Raw genomic sequence first — 18,486 nt, 5'->3', positions numbered from 1 at the left:
CGGGCTCAGTGGCTCACACCTATAATCCCAGCCTCCCTCTGGAAGGCCGAGGCGGGTGGATCACCTGAAGTCAGGAGTGCAAGACCAGCCTGACTAACATGGCAAAACCCCATCTCTACTAAAAATACAAAATTAGCTGAGTGAGGTGGCACATGCCTCTAATCCCAGCTACTTGGGAGGCTGAGGCAGAAGAATCGTTTGAAACTGGGAGGTAGAGGTTGCGGTGAGCTGAGATGGTGCCATTGCACTCCAGCCTGGGCAACAAGAGTGAAACTACATCTTAAAAAAGAGTTTGTGACCATGGACAAATTACCCAACCCTTCTTTTCTGGGGGGTAGAGGGACAAAGTCTCAGTGTGTCGCCCAGGCTGGAGTGCAGTGGCAGGATCTCGGCTCACTGCAGCCTCCACCTCCAAAGTTCAAGCGATTGTCCCGCCCAAGTAGCTAGGACTACAAGCACATACCACCACGCCTGGCTAATTTTTGTATTTTTAATAGAGACAGGGTTTCACCGTGTTGCCCAGGCTAGTCCTGAACTCCACAGCTCAAGCAATCCACCCACCTCAGCCTCCCAAATCAACACTTCTTAACCTAACTCTTCAAATGCAAAAAAACTAAACTCATGTCTACTGCACAGGTTTACTAGAAGGAATAAAAGTGATAATGTACAGAAAGCAGATAGGACACAGTACTTAGTACACTGTGAGCCCTTAGACATGGTAACTGATATTGTTCCCACCAAGTGGACCAACTGGCATTTTCAAAGGTACAGTAATAATTTTGCAGTTGCTAGAGGAATACAGTAAGTAGATATAATTATATGATGATTTCAGTTAAGCATATACCCAAACATAAACCAGAGCATCACAGAAAGAAACACCTATTAAGCTAAATATTGAGAAATTAAACTTCAGAAAAGCCTTACTCACATCTTCCATTAAAAAAATTATTGGCATTAACTACACAAAGGTAGGGAGGGTATTAAGTCAGTGTAAATCTCCTTAGGATAGGACCATGCTGTAGACCTATTTGCACTTATTTCTAAAACAGTATTGTACACATAAAAAAACTCAGTAAAATATTAGTTGTTGAGTTGTCTGCCACCAGATTTAGCACCCTGAATTTTGTATTTTGAAGGCATGTTAAGAGAAAAGTAATTTATAATCCTAACAAGAATAAAATGATTATTTCATTTTAATGTACTTTACTACACCTCATTACCAGTCCTTTGGTTTACTAAGCATATACTGAACAGTTGGATGTAGAGAAAATGGTATAATTTAAGTGGAAAATTATTTGAAACATTATAATAATGATCTCTTGGCTAAAGAGAAACGAATGGTAAACTGACAGCCAGCCAACTCAAATATACCTCTCTTCCAAAGTAGTAATTTTGAAGTTTGTACAAAACAAAAACACCACAGCGCTTGAGGTTCCAAGATGGCCGAATAGGAACAGATCCAGTCTACAGCTCCAAGCATGAGCCATGCACAAGACAGGTGATTTCTGGATTTCCAACTGAGGAACTCGGTTCCTCTCACTGGGGCTTGTCAAACAATGGGTGCAGCCCACGGAGTGTGAGCAGAAGCGCGGTGGGGCATCGACTCACTCAGGAAGTGCAAGGGGTCAGGGAATTCCCTTTCCTAGCCAAGGAAGCTGTGACAGACAGTACCTGGAAAATCGGGACACTCCCACCATAATACTGCACTTTTCCAACAGTCTTAGCAAATGGCACACCAGGAGATTATATCCCACGCCTGGCTCAGAGGATCCCACGCACACGGAGCCCCGCTCACTGCTAGCACAGCAGTCTGAGATCAAACTGAAAGGCACAGCGAGGCTGGGGGTGGGGCATCTGCCATTGCTGAGGCATGAGTAGGTAAACAAACCGGCCAGGAAGTTTGAACTGGGTGGAGCCCACTGCAGCTCAAGGAGGCCTGCCTGCCTCTGTAGACTCTACCACTGCGGGCAGGGCATAGCTGAACAAAAGACAGCAGAAACTTCTGCAGACTTACACTTCCCTGTCTGACACTTTTGAAGAGAGTTGTGGTTCTCCCAGCATGGAGTCTGAGATCTGAGAACAGACAGACTGCCTCCTCAAGTGGGTCCCTGACCCCTGAGTAGCCTAACTGGGAGACACCTCCCAGTAGGGGCCGACTGACACCTCATACAGCCCAGTGCTCCTGTGAGACAAAGCTTCCAGAGGAAGGATCAGGCAGCAACATTTGCCGTTCTGCAATATTTGCTGTTCTGCAGCCTCCGCTGGTGATATCCAGGCAAACAGGGTCTGGAGTGGACCTCCAGAAAACTCCAATAGACCTGCAGCTTAGGGTCCTGACTGTTAGAAGGAAAACTAACAAACAGAAAGGACATCTACACCAAAACCCCATCTGTACGCCACCATCATCAAAGACCAAAGGTGGACAAAACCACAAAGATGGGAAGAAACCAGAGCAGAAAAGCTGAAAATTCTAAAAATCAGAGCGCCTCTTCTTCTCCAAAGGAACGCAGCTCCTTGCCAGCAACAGAACAAAGCTGGACAGAAAATGACTTTGATAAGTTGAGAGAAGAGGGCTTCAGACGATTGGTAATAACAAACTGCTCCAAGCTAGAGGAGGATGTTCGAACCCATTGCAAAGAAGCTAAAAACCTTGAAAAAAGATTAGATGAATGGCTAACTTGAATAAACAGCGTAGAGAAGACCTTAAATGACCTGATGGAGCTGAAAACCATGGCATGAGAACTACGTGACACATGCAATAAGCTTCAGTAGCCGATTTGATCAACTGGAAGAAAGGGTATCAGTGATTGAAGATCAAATGAATGAAATAAAGGGAGAAGTTTAGAGAAAAAAACAGTAAAAAGAAATGAACAAAGCCTCCAAGAAATATGAGACTATGTGAAAACACCAAATCTACATTTGATTGCTATACCTGAAAGTGACGGGGAGGATGGAACCAAGTTGAAAAACACTCTTCAGGATATTATCCAGGAGAACTTCCCCAACCTAGCAAGGCAGGTCAACATTCAAATTCAGGAAATACAGAGACCACCACAAAGATACTCCTCAAGAAGAGCAACTCCAAGACATATAATTGTTAGATTCACCAAAGTTGAAATGAAGGAAAAAAATATTAAGGGCAGAGAGAAAGGTCAGGTTACCCACAAAGGGAAGCCTATCAGACTAACAGCGGATCTCTCAGCAGAAACTCTACAAGCCAGAAGACAGTGGGGGCCAATACTCAACATTCTTAAAGAAAAGAATTTTCAACCCAGAATTTCATATCCAGCCAAACTAAGCTTCATAAGTGAAGGAGAAATAAAATCCTTTACAAACAAATGCTGAGATTTTGTCACTACCAGGCCTGCCTTACAAGAGCTCCTGAAGGAAGCACTAAACATGGAAAGGAACAACCGGTACCAGCCACTGCAAAAACATACCAAATTGTAAAGACCTTCAATGCTAGGAAGAAACTACATCAACTAATGAGCAAAATAACCAGCTAACATCATAAGGACAAGATCAAATTCACACATAACAATATTAACCTTAAATGTAAATGGGCTAAATGCTTGAATTAAAAGACACAGACTGGCAAATTAGTTAAAGAGTCAAGACCCATCAGTGTGCTGTATTCAGGAGACCCATCTCACGTGCAGAGACACACATAGGCTCAAAATAAAGGGGTGGAGGGAGATCTACCAAGCAGATGGAAAACAAAAAAAAGCAGGGGTTGCAATTCTAGTCTCTGATAAAACAGACTTTAAATGAACTAAGATCAAAAGAGACAAAGAAGTCCATTACATAATGGTAAAGGGATCAATTCAACAAGAAGAGCTAACTATCCTAAATATTTATGCACCCAATACAGGAGCACCCACATTCATAAAGCAAGTCCTTAGAGACCTACAGAGACTTAGACTCCCACACAATAATAATGGGAGACTTTAACACCCCACTGTCAACATTAGACAGATCAATGAGACAGAAAGTTAAGAAGGATACCCAGGAATTGAACTCAGCTCTGCACCAAGCAGACCTAATAGACATCTACAGAACTCTCTACCCCAAATCAACAGAATATACATTCTTCTCAGCACCACATCGCACTTATTCCAAAATTGACCACATAGTTGGAAGTAAAGCACTCCTCAGCAAATGTAAAAGAACAGAAATTATAACAAACTGTCTCTCAGACTACAGTGCAATTAAACTAGAACTCAGGATTAAGAAACTCACTCAAAACCACTCAACTACATGGAAACTGAACAACCTGCTCCTGAATAACTACTGGGTACATAACGAAATGAAAGCAGAAATAAAGATGTTCTTTGAAACCAATGAGAACAAAGACACAACATACCAGAATATCTGGGACACATTTAAAGCAGTGTGTAGAGGGAAATTTATAGCACTAAATGCCCACAAGAGAAAGCAGAAAAGATCTAAAATTGACACCCTAACATCACAATGGAAAGAACTAGAGAAGCAAGAACAAACACATTCAAAAGTTAGCAGAAGGCAAGAAATAACTAAGATCAGAGCAGAACTGAAGGAGATAGAGACACAAAAAACCCTTCAAAAAATCAGTGAATCCAGGAGCTGGTTTTTTGAAAAGATCAACAAAATTGATAGACTGCTAGCAAGACTAATACAGAAGAGAGAAGAATCAAATGGACGCATTAAAAAATGATAAAGGGGATATCACCACCGACCCCACAGAAATACAAACTACCATCAGAGAATACTATAAACACCTCTACACAAATCAACTAGAAAATCTAGAAGAAATGGATAAATTCCTGGACACATACACCCTCCCAAGACTAAACCAGGAAGAAGTTGAATCCCTGAATAGACCAATAACAGGCTCTGAAATTGAAGCAATAATTAATAGCCTACCAACCAAAAAAAGTCCAGGACCAGATGGATTCACAGCCGAATTCTACCAGAGGTACAAAGAGGGGCTGGTACCATTCCTTCTGAAACTATTCCAATCAATAGAAACAAAGGGAATCCTCCCTAACTCATTTTACGAGGCCAGCATCATCCTGATACCAAAGCCTGGCAGAGACACAACAAAAAAAGAGAATTCAGGCCAATATCTCTGATGAACATTGATGCAAAAATCCTCAATAAAATACTGGCAAACCGAATCCAGCAGCACATCAGAAAGCTTATTTACCATGATTAAGTGGGCTTGATCCCTGGGATGTAAGGCTGGTTCAACATATGCAAATCAATAAACGTAATGCATCATTTAAACAGAACCAAAGACAAAAACCACATGATTATCTCAATAGATGCAGAAAAGGCTTTTGACAAAATTCAACAGCCTTCATGCTAAAAACTCTCAATAAACTAGGTATTGATGGGATGTATCTCAAAATAATAAGAGCTATTTATGACAGACCCACAGCCCATATCATACTGAATGGGCAAAAACTGGAAGCATTCCCTTTGAAAACTGGCACAAGACAGGGATGCCCTATCTCACCACTCCTATTCAACATAGTGTTGGAAGTTCTGGCTAGGGCAATCAGGCAGGATAAAGAAATACAGGGTATTCAATTAGGAAAAGAGGAAGTCAAATTGTCCCTGTTTGCAGATGACATGATTGTATATTTAGAAAACCCCATCGTCTCAGCCCAAAATCTCCTTAAGCTGATAAGCAACTTCAGCAAAGTCTCAGGATACAAAATCAATGTGCAAAAATCACACGCATTCCTATACACCAATAACAGACAAACAGGGAGTGAAATCATGAGTGAACTCCCATTCACAACTGCTTCAAGGAGAATAAAATACCTAGGAAGCCAACTTACATGGGATGTGAAGGACCTCTTCAAGGAGAACTACAAATCACTGCTCAACAAAATAAAAGAGGACACAAAGAAATGGAAGAACATTCCATGCTCATGGATAGAAAGAATCAATATCATGAAAATGGCCATACTGCCCAAGATAATTTATAGATTCAATGCTATCCCCATCAAGCTACCAATGACTTTCTTCACAGAATTGGAAAAAACTAAAGTCCATATGGAACCAAAAAAGAGCCTGCATTGCCAAGACAATTCTAAGCCAAAAGAAGAAAGCTAGAAGCATCATGCTACCTGACTTCAAACTATACTACAAGGCTACAGTAACCAAAACAGCATGGTACTGGTACCAAAACAGAGATATAGACCAATGGAACAGAACAAAGCCCTCAGCAGTAATACCACACATTTACAACCATCTGGTCTTTGACAAACCTGATAAAAACAAGAAATGGGGAAAGGATTCCCTATTTAATAAATGGTGCTGGGAAAACTGGCTAGCCGTATGTAGAAAGCTGAAACTGGATCCCTTCCTTACACCTTATACAAAAATTAATTCAAGATGGATTAAAGACTTAAATGTTAGACCTAAAACCATAAAAACCCCAGAAGAAAACCTAGGCAATACCATTCAGGACATAGGCATGGGCAAGGACTTCATGACTAAAACACCAAAAGCAATGGCAACAAAAGCCAAAATTGACAAATGGGATCTAATTACACTAAAGAGCTTCTGCACAGCAAAAGAAACTACCATTCAAGTGAACAGGCAACCTACAGAATGGGAGAAAATGTTTACAATCTACCCATCTGACAAAGGGCTAATATCCAGAATCTACAGAGAACTTAAACAAATTTACAAGAAAAAAATCAAACAATCCCATCAAAAAGTGGGCAAAGGATATGAACTTCTCAAAAGAAGATATTTATACAGCCAACAGACACATGAAAAAATGCTCATCGTCACTGGCTATCAGAGAAATGCAAATCAAAACCACAATGAGATACCATCTCACACCAGTTAGAATGGCAATCATTAAAAAGTCAGGAAACAATAGGTGCTGGAGAGAATGTGGAAAAATAGGAACACTTTTACACTGTTAATGGGACTGTAAACTAGTTCAACCATTATGGAAGACAGTGTGGCGATTCCTCAAGGATCTAGAACTAGAAATACCATTAGGCCCAGCCATCCCATTACTGGGTATATATCCAAAGGATTATAAATCATGCTGCTATAAAGACACATGCACACATATGTTTATTGCAGCACTATTCACAATAGCAAAGACTTGGAACCAACCCAAATGTCCATCAATGATAGGCTGGATTAAGAAAATGTGGCACATATACACCATGGAATACTATGCAGCCATAAAAAAGGATGAGTTCATGTCCTTTTTGGGGACATGGATGAAGCTGGATACCATCATTCTGAGCAAACTATCGCAAGGACAGAAAACCAAACACCGCATGTTCTCATTCATAGGTGGGAATTGAACAATGAGAACACTTGGACCCAGGGTGGGGAACATCACACACCAGGGCCTGTTGTGGGGTGGTGGCCTGGGGGAGGGATAGCATTAGGAGATATACCTAATGTAAATGACAAGTTAATGGGTGCAGCACACCAACATGGCACATGTATACGTATGTAACAAACCTGCACATTGTGCACATGTACCCTAGGCCTTAAAGTATAATTAAAAAAAAAAAAAAAAACACAACAATGGCAATTTTGCTCTAAACATATTCCAAAAGCAATTTACCATATTGGAAAAAGCCACAAACTGCACCAAAAGCACTCAAATCGAGGTGAGCTTGGCTTGATTAGGACTTGTGTTCTCCTTAGCAAGATCAGTACCTTTCCCTCAGTCACTTCAACAGGAAGAGTAGATGCTCTGCAAAGGATGCCCTGCCAGTAAACTCCCAGCCAGAAAATGTTGCCTTTGCACCCTGAATTTATACAGGCATACTAAAACTAAATCTTTGTTGTTGTTGTTGTTGAGATGGAGTCTCGCTCTGTTGCCAAGCTGGAGTGCAGTGGCGCGATCTCAGCTCACTGCAACCTCTGCCTCCTGATAAAACTAAAATCTTAATCCTTATGCTTCCTTTTGATATCATCACCATCATATAGAATCTCATGATTAGAAGTCAACTACTTTAATTCCCCCAGAGGTGGCAAACTCGAATGCTTACAGGCTCCAAGAAGATAACACCAAATAGCAAAGCAGCAGTCCACTGACAGTAACTAGAGCAGACATACCTGCCCTGCCCAAAGTGGGCAACCACTGCAGTTTAGTTTTTGCCTTGTGAGAATTCAGGCACTCTATTGCCAGATCCTACTGTTAAAAGAGAACTCCAAAACCTAGACTTTTATGAGAAATCTTCTAATTTTTATACAATGGAAACTAACTCAAAATGTTTTTAAACACCTCAAAGTGGAGAGAAGAAAAGAAAGGTCTATAGACTACTTTCAACCCATGAGCCACCAAGTACAACTTTTATACTATCATACAGCCTCTGCCCAAATAACTCAAGTGACAGGGAGCTCAGTTCCTCTAAGAGAAGGCCATTTGGAATAGCTCTAATATTATGATGCTTTTACTTATATTAAGGAGCTATAAGCTACCTCATATAACTTTCATTCATTAGAATATAAAAGTGAGAATTTTATATTAACATGGAATTATATTCTTCTAAGTGTTATTCTATCTCTCTTATCTCACTTGAACTTCTCATCAACCCCAAAGATAAAACAGATAGACTGGAAATCTTTCCCAGTTAAAGCTGAAGTACAAAGATGGTATTGCAACTAATCTTTGGCCAATCTGTGAGTTTTCACATTACATATAAAACCCAGTCTTCTAATTCTCATTTTCCATTGCTCTTTCCATTTTGACATAAAGCCTGACACCTTGTAGTAACTGAGATATGACGTACTATCTTACACTCACTCCTGCCAGCATTACCAAATTCCCGTAGAGTATAAACCAAACATTTTAATACCTAGTAGTACTAGAGGGCTCAGTGGGTGGAAATCCAAAGGCATTGACATGAAACACTTGATCTTCAAACCAACCTGAAAAAAAGTAACACCACTTTGATTTGTCTAATCCTCTGTGTTTGAAAGGACAAAATTATGTTACAACAAAGCAGTAATGCCAGGCTAGTCTCATGCCCTGTGAACTAATTAGAGAGGTTGCCAGCCTCAACGAACCACACAACAACTTTAGATTCACAGAGAGTCTCAACTTATAAAGTTCATTAAATAGAAATAGATTCATAACTTTTCACTTTTCAGTTTGGCAGTCAGTACATGTTGAAATACATATTAGGAAATGTTTCATTTTATGGCCTATATAAAATTAAGTGTTTTTTTCAACGTTATTGAGATATCATTCACATACTATACAATTCACCCTTTAAAAGTATATAATTCAGGGCTGGGCGCGGTGGCTCACGCCTGTAATTCCAGCACTTTGGGAGGCTGAGGCGGGTGGATCACAAGGTCAGGAGATCGAGACCATCCTGGCTAACATGGTGAAACCCCGTCTCTACTAAAAATACAAAAATTAAAAAAAAAATTAACCAGGTGTAGTGGCAGGCAACTGTAGTCCCAGCTACTAGGGAGGCCAAGGCAGGAGAATGGCGTGAACCCAGGAGGTAGAGCTTGCACTGAGCAGAGATTGTGCCATTGCACTCCAGCCTGGGCAACAGAGTGAGACTCCATCTCAAAAAATAAACAACAAAAAAAAAGTGCATAATTCAGGCTGGGCAAGGCTCACGCCTGTAATCCCAACACTTCGGGAGGCCAAGACAGGTGGATTGCCTGAGCTCAGGGGTTTGAAACCAGCCTGGGCAACATGGTAAAACCCCGTCTCTACTAAAATACAAAAAATTAGCCAGGCATGGTGGCATGCACCTATAATCCCAGCTACTCAGAAGGCTGAGGCATAAGAATCGCTTGAACTCAGGAGGCGGAGGTTGCAGTGAGCCGAGATCGCACCACTGCACTCCAGCCTAGGTGACATAGTGAGACTCTGTCTCAAAAAAAAAAAAAAAAGTGTGTCATTTGGTGATTTTTAGTATATTCATAAGTTGTGTAGCCATTACTACTATCTAATTTCAGAACATTTTCATCACCCCAGAAAGATTTCTATTAGCCCATTAACAGTCTAAGAATTATTTTGCCAAAAATATGCTCTTCTAATTAATGGTATCCCAAATTATATCATGTTAACATATTTTACCCAAAGCAGAAATAGTTTTACTGGAGAATGAGGAGGAGGACAGTAACAAAGTATACTGACTTACCTTCTGCTAAGACAAAGCATGCCTCTGTGTATAAACCACTGTGGAACTGGTACACAACAGCTGAGGAAAATAATTCTATTCTTGAAGCAGTAATAAAGTCAACATACATTTTGAGACCAACAAGGCTTCTAAATAATAAATTCAAAGACTTCCCATTTGAAACTGTGAATAGACCACAGCTTAGAAAGAGCTTTAAAAAATTTAGGTTTAAATGTCCTCATGTTTAATTCTTGGTAATATTGACAAGGTGGATCATTCTTACCATGATATAAACTTCGTCAGTCATTTGTCTAGATTCTTCAAATAAGAGGAAATTAAAGTTGTTCTGTCTCTGTTTAGGATTATATCTCTATATTCCTATACCAGCAACATAGAGAAGTTACATTGAGAACCCAAATAGGTAAATTTTAGAAGGATATATAGTCAATTTCCCCAATTCACGTAATGCAGATTTTAAAAAATACAGACAAGTGAAGGATATAGCTTTACTAAGGTCTAGTTGTACTGTTCCAGTAGGATCTTCCAGAAAAAATTTTCCCTGAAAAAAAAATGAAAAGAAATAAATCCACATTTATGTAACAATGAAAACTATGACAAAAAATTAAACTACAAGTTTGACAACAGAATACAGTCGGGAGAAAAGTGGATTTTAAAAATCAGCTATTATTTCTAGTCCAGGCTCTTCCATTTACTAGTCTGATAACCCCAGACTAATCACTTAACTGAGATTCTGACTCCTCACAGGTACAAAATGGAGAATGACTCCTACAGATAAGAAATGGCAAGAGGGACACTCAATGTCTGCCATACGGAGGGTCTCCCCAGGTACCTTCTAAGACAGCCAACAGCATTGCCAAGTGACCAGGACATACTCTGCAGATTGCTTGTTCAGAAACCCAGTACTCTCTGTTTATCCAGAGGTCACTAGGGGCCTAATTTCAGGCTATGCAAACTGGGCTCCCGGACAAGACACTCTGTCCTAATGTCTACTCAGGAAACCAAACACAAACGAAAAAGACACTTGGTAACTGAGAAAAGTTTTTTTTGTTTTTGTTTTCTGTTTTTTGTTTTTTTGTTTTGTTTTGTTTTTTTGACTATTACAAAAGTTTATTTAACAAAAAGTCTAATATGAAAATGTACATGACCTAATTTTTACATCATTGTAAAACAGGCCCTATGGAGACAGGAAATGGGTTTCTCTGCTGAACAGCCATTATTTTATTTTATTTTATTTATTTATTTATTTATTTAGAGACAAAGTTTCGCTCTTGTTGCCCAGGCTAGAGCACAATGGCACCATCTCGGCTAACTGCAACCTCCACCTCCTGGGTTCAAGCAATTCTCCTGCCTCAGCCTCCAGAGTAGCTGGGATTACAGGCATGTGCCACCACACCCGGCTAATTTTGTACTTTTAGTAGAGACAGCGTTTCTCCATGTTGGTCAGGCTGGTCTCGAACTCCTGGCCTCAGGTGATCCGCCCGCCTCAGACTCCCAAAGTGGCTGGGATTACAGGCGTGAGCTACCGTGCCTGGCCAACAGCCATTATTTATCCTCATTCCAAGGCTTCTAACATGATGATACTATTTCCTTACATTACCACTATTCCAATATTGTTCTGTTCGTGAGGCGAGTTTTCAATAAAGAGTACATTCCTGTGCCCGCCACAAAAATGTTCTATGTAACCGACATTTCATCAATCCAAGGCCAAAACTAAAAGTTTGATGTTTATTAAGTTACCTCTTTTAACTGCGTTATCATTCCAAGAACAATCACATCTCCAATTTTGGTTGTACTACCCAATAAGGTTTCTATTGTTTTAAGCTAAAATAAAACAAAATAAATTTTAAAGACTATAAATACATTCTTTCAAGAAACTAAACTTTTATAAATAAGTAAATTTGGGGTACACATTTCAGCATTTATAGCTACTTTACAGTAGAAAATCAAATAAAATGGAAATAAAGTTGTAAAATTAAACTTAGGATGTTTAATTTTGTCCTACAAAAAAGCTGTAAGATCAAGTGTATGATGGCCTAGAAGAATCATGCCTAAAGAAACACCACATCAACTCAGGCTCTTACCAATGACTGAATCCACACCATATCATTCCGAATAATGATAAGTACATTTATTTTTAAAATATAGAAAAGAATACCAATTTTATTTTATTTGAACAGTACCTTTTGAAAATTAGCAAGCTATTTAAAAATATATATTCTAATTTTACTTAGTATTTTAAAAGGCTCTCATTATTATTTACATTCTCAATCTGATCTTTTTTTCTAATCAGAAAGTTCAAGGTAGTAAAAATTGGGACACCATTGAAAAAATCCTTTCCACCCAGGCGCAGTGGCTCACACCTGTAATCCCAGCACTTTGGGAGGCCAAGGCGGGCAGATCACAAGGTCAGGAGATCGAGACCACAGTGAAACCCCATCTCTACTAAAAATACAAAAAATTAGCCGGGCGAGGTGGCGGGCGCCTGTAGTCCCAGCTACTCAGGAGGCTGAGGCAGGAGAATGGCGTGAACCCGGGAGGCAGAGCTTACAGTGAGCTGATATCGTGCCACTGCACTCCAGCCTGGGCCACAGAGCAAGACTACATCTCAAAAAAATAAAAAATTAATAAATAAATAAAAATCCTTTCCAACTTTTTCTGTATGTAATCCTAAATATATGTAAATACATACATATATAATTTATGACACACACCTATACAGTTTATTCAAAGATGAAATCATAGTATATGTACTATTCTGCAACTTAACTTTTTGAAGTTAATATCTGAGATATCTTTCCATTTTTCTACATATAAATTTCCTTCTGTTTAAAGAATAGAGATATCTATATTATACATATGACCATTTATTTCATCAAACTCCTATTAAAGGACATTTAAGTTGTTCCCAGTTTTCTACTAATAAAAACAATTTTTAATATTTCTGTGCACCTTTCTTTGGCCCACAACAGCGATAGAAACTTTTTTCTTTTTTTTTTTGAGATGGGGTCTCACATTGCCCAGGCTGGAGTGTAGTGGCACTCTCATACCTCACTGCAGCCTTCAACTGGGCTCAAGTGATCCTTCCACCGCAGCCCCCTGAGTCTCCAGGATTACAGGCACTAGCCACTGCATCCAGCTACAGATAATAACTGTTGAATAAAGTTCTGTACATTCTAGAAACACAATTGCTAGATAAAAGGATATATAAGTTTTCATATTTATAGAAATTATCAAGTGGAGCTTCTTTTATCTTTACGTTTTATCTTTGTTTTCTTATTACAAATAATTCATGTTTACTATAGAAAAAAATTTACAAGAAAGAAAGAAAAACTTATACAATCCTATCGTTCCATAATAATCACATTAACATTTAATACTGGAGTTACTCTTAAAAAATATGAACGTAGGGCTGGGCGTGGTGGCTCACGCCTGTAAACCCAGCACTTTGGGAGGCTGAAGCGGATGGATCACTTGAGGTCAGGAGTTCAAGACCAGCCTGGCCTACATGGCAAAACACCATCTCTACTAAAAACGCAAAAAAATTAGTTAGGCATGATGGTGTGCACATATAATCCCAGCTACTCAAGAGACTGAGGCAGAATTGCTTGAACCTGGGAAGAGGAGGTTGCAGTGAGCCAAGATTGCACTACTGTACTACAGCCTGGGTGACAGAGCAAGACTGTCAGAAAGAAAGGAAAGAAAAGGGAAAGGGGGAAGGGGGAAGGGAAGGGAAAAGAACCTAGCCAAGTGTAGTGGTGCACACCTATTGTCCCAGCTACTCAGGAGGCTGGGGCAGGAGGATCATTTGAGGCCATGAGTTCAAGACCAGCCTGGGCAACATCACGAGACCTCATGTCTCTATCAAAAGAAAAAAAAAAAAAAGAGAGACCTTAAACAACACAGGAGAAGTAAAAATAACAGTATTTTTTAGCACATGGTTTTTGCAATCTGTAAAGGGATATTATCATACAGGTAGATAAATGTAATTTAAGTAGGGTATGTGCCATCACAGATACAGAATTAGATAGTTCGAAATGAATAATTATTTAGTTAAGCCTTAAAACTGCTTTGTCAAAGAGGAGACGAGGGAAAAGGCTCCTGGGCTGTGGGCATCTCAGTTGCCAGAGAAAATCTAATATAGAAAACATATAGATGATCTTTGCTAGGGAAATATAAGTAATGCCAATTTCTAAAACCTAATTTATACTCTAATAGAAGTTTTGTTTGTTTGTTTGAGGGGGTCCTTACACTGTCACCCAGGCTGGAGTACAGTGGCATGATCTCAGCTCACTGCAGCCTCAACCTCCCAAGCTCAAGTCATCCTCCCACCTCAGCCTCTCAGGTAGCTGGGACCACAGGTGCACACCACCATGCCTGGCTAATGTTTTTTATTGTTTGTAAAGATGAGGTCTTGCTATGTTGCCCAGGTTGTGGGATCCATTTGTGTTCTCACATTCATTCTATAAATGTTGTTTCCTTAGTACCTTAAGTAAAGTTTTCACTTCAACCAATGTAACACATTCTAGTTCAATAACTGTGTGTGTGGTCACGAGGGATGAGTTGGGCAAGAAACCAGTATTTGAGTTCCTTAGTGCTATGGTCACTAAGGGATGAGTGAGGGCAAGAAAAGAAATGTTGAAAAGTTATCAGAAAGCCAGTGTAGTATCCAAATGGGCTAGGAAGCTATATTGGAGGCCAGAGTGTATCTGGGGCTAGCATTGTATCAGGGCCTTCTCAAAGGAAGCAGTAGCTTCTGTTAGAGATTTGTGGGACACAGGACTCTAGGAATGGACTATATCAAAAGTGGGCATGCAGCCAGTCCAGTTAGCTAAACAGTTACCAATTTTATTTTCATTTAAAATTCAACGAATTAGAATTAAGCAACAAATATTAAACTTATACACTTATATCCCCTACATAACTAGAATAATGTTCTAACCTGGAATTTGCTTCCACTTTCATCAGGGTGAGAACCTATCACCGGAGGAGTAAATAATTCATGCCTGTGGGTCCTCTATAAAAAAGAAAGATTCACATGAATTCCTGAAACAGACATTTAAACATAAGATTCACTAAAATAGTGTCCTGATGAAACATTGTCCTTAAACTAATGTCTCTATTACTTATTCTCAACAAATTTGAAAACCCACATAATTTAACATACAAATATCTAGTAATACAAGTTTTAAAATTAAAAAAATAAAAGTAAAAATTTTAAAGGTCTATTGTGCGTATGGCAGCAGCACATTGTGGGCTGAGGATATGAAGAACAACCAAGCGTCACTCTGAGAGCACTGGGGCTACTGAAAGAGAACCGCCACCACACAACAAAGTACTGTGAGGGCTGACTGTACCCCAGGCCAAAGGGGCCATTGAACAACAGCCCAGATGATAAATAAGGTTTGGATAGTAAGAAACAAAAGGAGGCCGGGCGCGGTGGCTCAAACCTGTAATCCCAGCACTTTGGGAGGCCGAGGCAGGCGGATCATGAGGTCAGGAGATCGAGACCATCCTGGCTAACACGGTGAAACCCCATCTCTACTAAAAATACAAAAAATTAGCCGGGCGTGGTGGCAGGCGCCTGTAGTCCCAGCTACTCGGAGGCTGAGGCGGGAGAATGGCATGAACTCGGGAGGCGGAGCTTGCAGTGAGCCAAGATGGCGCCACTGCACTCCAGCCTGGGTGACACAGCAAGACTCCGTCTCAAAAAAAAAAAAAAAGAAAGAAACAAAAGTTGGCTGAGATAAGACATTTCAGGGCCAGGCACAGTGGCTCACGCCTATAATCCCAGCACTTTGGGAGGCCAAGGAGGACGGATCACCTGAGGTCAGGAGTTCGAGACCAGCCTGGCCAACATAGTGAAACTCCGTCTGTACCAAAAATACAAAAATTAGCTGGGTATGGTGGCAGGTGCCTGTAATTCCAGCTACTCAGGAGGCTGAGGTAGGAGAATTGCTTGAATCCGGGAGGCAGAGATTGCAGTGAGCTGAGATAGTGCCACTGCACTCCTGCCTGGGCAACAAGACCGAAACTCTGTCTCAAAAAAAACAAAAAAAAAACACAGCATTTCAGGCAGAGAAATCATAAGAGTTAGAGTATTTAGGAAGCTATGCAAAGTTTAATACAGTTGAATTATGGAGTGCAGACAAGGCCAGAGATTAGTAAGATCCATGTGGGGATACTTCCCTCCCCAACTCTCAGTCCATATAGTTTAGGTAGGATTGATACCCCTTCCCCTTTCTATAGATAGGAATTCAAGGCCTAAAAAGTGAAAGTACTCCATCCTTTTGGCCAGTGATTGGTTCAAGGATGAGCAAGTGCTTCAAGGTAGGCTCAAAAAAGACAGATTCAAGACTTTTGCTAGAACTATTAGAAAAGAGGAACTCTCTTTCCAAGAGTTGCTAAGGCTACTAGTGGAGATCTTTGTCACTTTAAAGGGAGAACCTATTTGAAAGTAAAATCAATTTTTTTAAAGAGCTGGGACATGGAAAGAGACAGATGCCTTCTGATATTGTGTGAACACCTGGATCCAGCCAGGCTTGAAACTGGTGGACTTCTAGACTTCAGAATACAAGCTAAACCAATATATTCCTTTTTCAGTTTTAATCAATTTGAGTTTCCGTAACCTCCAACTCAAAAAGCCCTGACAATACAAACTGTGTATGCCCAGCCAAGAAGTTTATTGTATAGACAATGAAAAACAAAGATTTTGAAGTAGGATAATGAAAACATCAGATTGATTTTCTGGAAGATAACTGCAATGAAAATATGAATGGACTGAACTTCAACCTGTTTATTTCACAGATGAATAAATGAGGCTCAGAAGGGATAAGTGGCACACCCACAATAACAGAGTAGACTTCAAAACATACTTAAGAAAAAAGAAGGCCGGGCACGGTGGCTCAAGCCTGTAATCCCAGCACTTTGGGAGGCCGAGACGGGCGGATCACGAGGTCAGGAGATCGAGACCATTCTGGCTAACACGGTGAAACCCTGTCTCTACTAAAAAATACAAAAAACTAGCCGGGCGAGGTGGCGGGCGCCTGTAGTCCCAGCTTCTTGGGAGGTTGAGGCAGGAGAATGGCGTAAACCCAGGAGGCAGAGCTTGCAGTGAGCTGAGATCCGGCCACTGCACTCCAGCCTGGGCGACAGAGCGAGACTCCGTCTCAAAAAAATTAAAAAGTAAAAAAAAAAAAGAAAAAAGAAATATGGTGTTTACTAAGCACCTTCTTTGTATAAAGGACAGTGCCAAATGTGGCAGAGAAGATAAACAAGGAATTCAGTCTAATCACAGGGTAAACACCTCAAATGCAAGGTAGGGCCAAGTCTAGTCAGTGACATAAAAGACTACTCGGCTGGACTCAGTGGCTCACGCCTGTGATCCCAACACTTTGGGAGGCCGAGGCACGTGGATCACGAGGTCAGGAGATGGAGACCATCCTGGCTAACACAGTGAAACCCCGTCTCTACTAAAAATACAAAAACTTAGCCGGGCGTTGTGGCACGTGCCTGTAGTCCCAGCTACTCAGGAGGCTGAGGCAGGAAAATCTCTTGAACCTGGGAGGCAGAGGTTGCAGTGAGTCGAGATTGTGCCACTGCACTACAGCCTGGGCAACAGAGTAAGACTCTGCTTCAGGAAAAAAAAAAAGACGTACTACTCGGTTCAAGCAGAAAGAGATTGCATTCAGCTAGGCATGGTGGCTCAGGCCTGTAATCCCAGCACTTTGGGAGGCTGAGGTGGGCAGATCACTTGAGGTCAGGAGTTCGAGCCCAGCCTGGCCAACATGGTGAAACCCCGTCTCTACTAAAATAAAAAAGTTAACTGGGTGTAGTGGTATGTGCCTATAATCCCAGCTACTTGGGAATCTGAGGAAGAAGAATCACTTGAACCCAGGAGGCAGAGGTTGCAGTGAGCCAAGTTTGCACCACTGCACTCTAGCCTAGGCAACAGAGCGAGACTCCATCTCAAAAATAAAATAAATAAAAAAGAAAAAGATTGCATCCAACTGAAGATCAAGAAGGGCTCCAGAAAGGAGGAATCTGAGAAGAGCCTTCCAAAATTAGGACGGTTTCAACAGTGGAGGTAAGAGGGAAGAGCAGTCTACAGGATAAACAAAGTCACAGAAGTAGTGAAAGAAACAGAAACAGTAATTCCATATTTCAGTTTTGGCTCCAGCACAGAGTATGACTAGAGGAAAAGTAGAGATTAGGCCAATTATGTGCAAGAGAAGATCTTACATATTAAGGATAATCTGCATTGAATAGGCAGTGAATTTCCTTGAAAGACTTCTGTGCAAAACCCATGAGGTGGTCAGAGCTACACTTTGGGCAAATTAACCTGGCAACG

The 18,486-nt window shown here is 40.6% G+C and overlaps 1 protein-coding gene and 1 long non-coding RNA gene across 4 annotated transcripts in view; one reads left to right on the top strand and one right to left on the bottom strand.

Moving 5' to 3' along the window:
• The window catches only part of POLE2 (DNA polymerase epsilon 2, accessory subunit), a 52,716-nt gene that overhangs the window by 17,991 nt on the left and 16,239 nt on the right, over positions 1-18,486 (bottom strand). Inside the window, exons 6-10 of one of the 3 annotated variants that reach the window (XM_023222679.2) lie at positions 15,079-15,153; positions 11,877-11,960; positions 10,621-10,677; positions 10,140-10,188; positions 8,832-8,904 (exon numbers count right to left, since the gene is read on the bottom strand). In XM_023222679.2, the coding sequence (XP_023078447.1) occupies positions 8,832-8,904; positions 10,140-10,188; positions 10,621-10,677; positions 11,877-11,960; positions 15,079-15,153 (338 nt within the window). The remainder of the gene's footprint in view (positions 1-8,831; positions 8,905-10,139; positions 10,189-10,620; positions 10,678-11,876; positions 11,961-15,078; positions 15,154-18,486) is intronic. The other 2 variants (XM_023222681.2, XM_023222680.2) reach the window with 2 other exon arrangements.
• Positions 1-18,486, top strand: part of LOC111549520 — a 61,499-nt gene that overhangs the window by 28,454 nt on the left and 14,559 nt on the right. The window lies entirely within an intron of this gene.

Source organism: Piliocolobus tephrosceles, chromosome 6, assembly GCF_002776525.5.
Source record: "Piliocolobus tephrosceles isolate RC106 chromosome 6, ASM277652v3, whole genome shotgun sequence".
NCBI lineage: Eukaryota > Metazoa > Chordata > Mammalia > Primates > Cercopithecidae > Piliocolobus > Piliocolobus tephrosceles.
The sequence above is the reverse complement of the archived record's forward strand: the minus strand, read 5'-3'. Positions and strand labels throughout refer to the sequence as shown.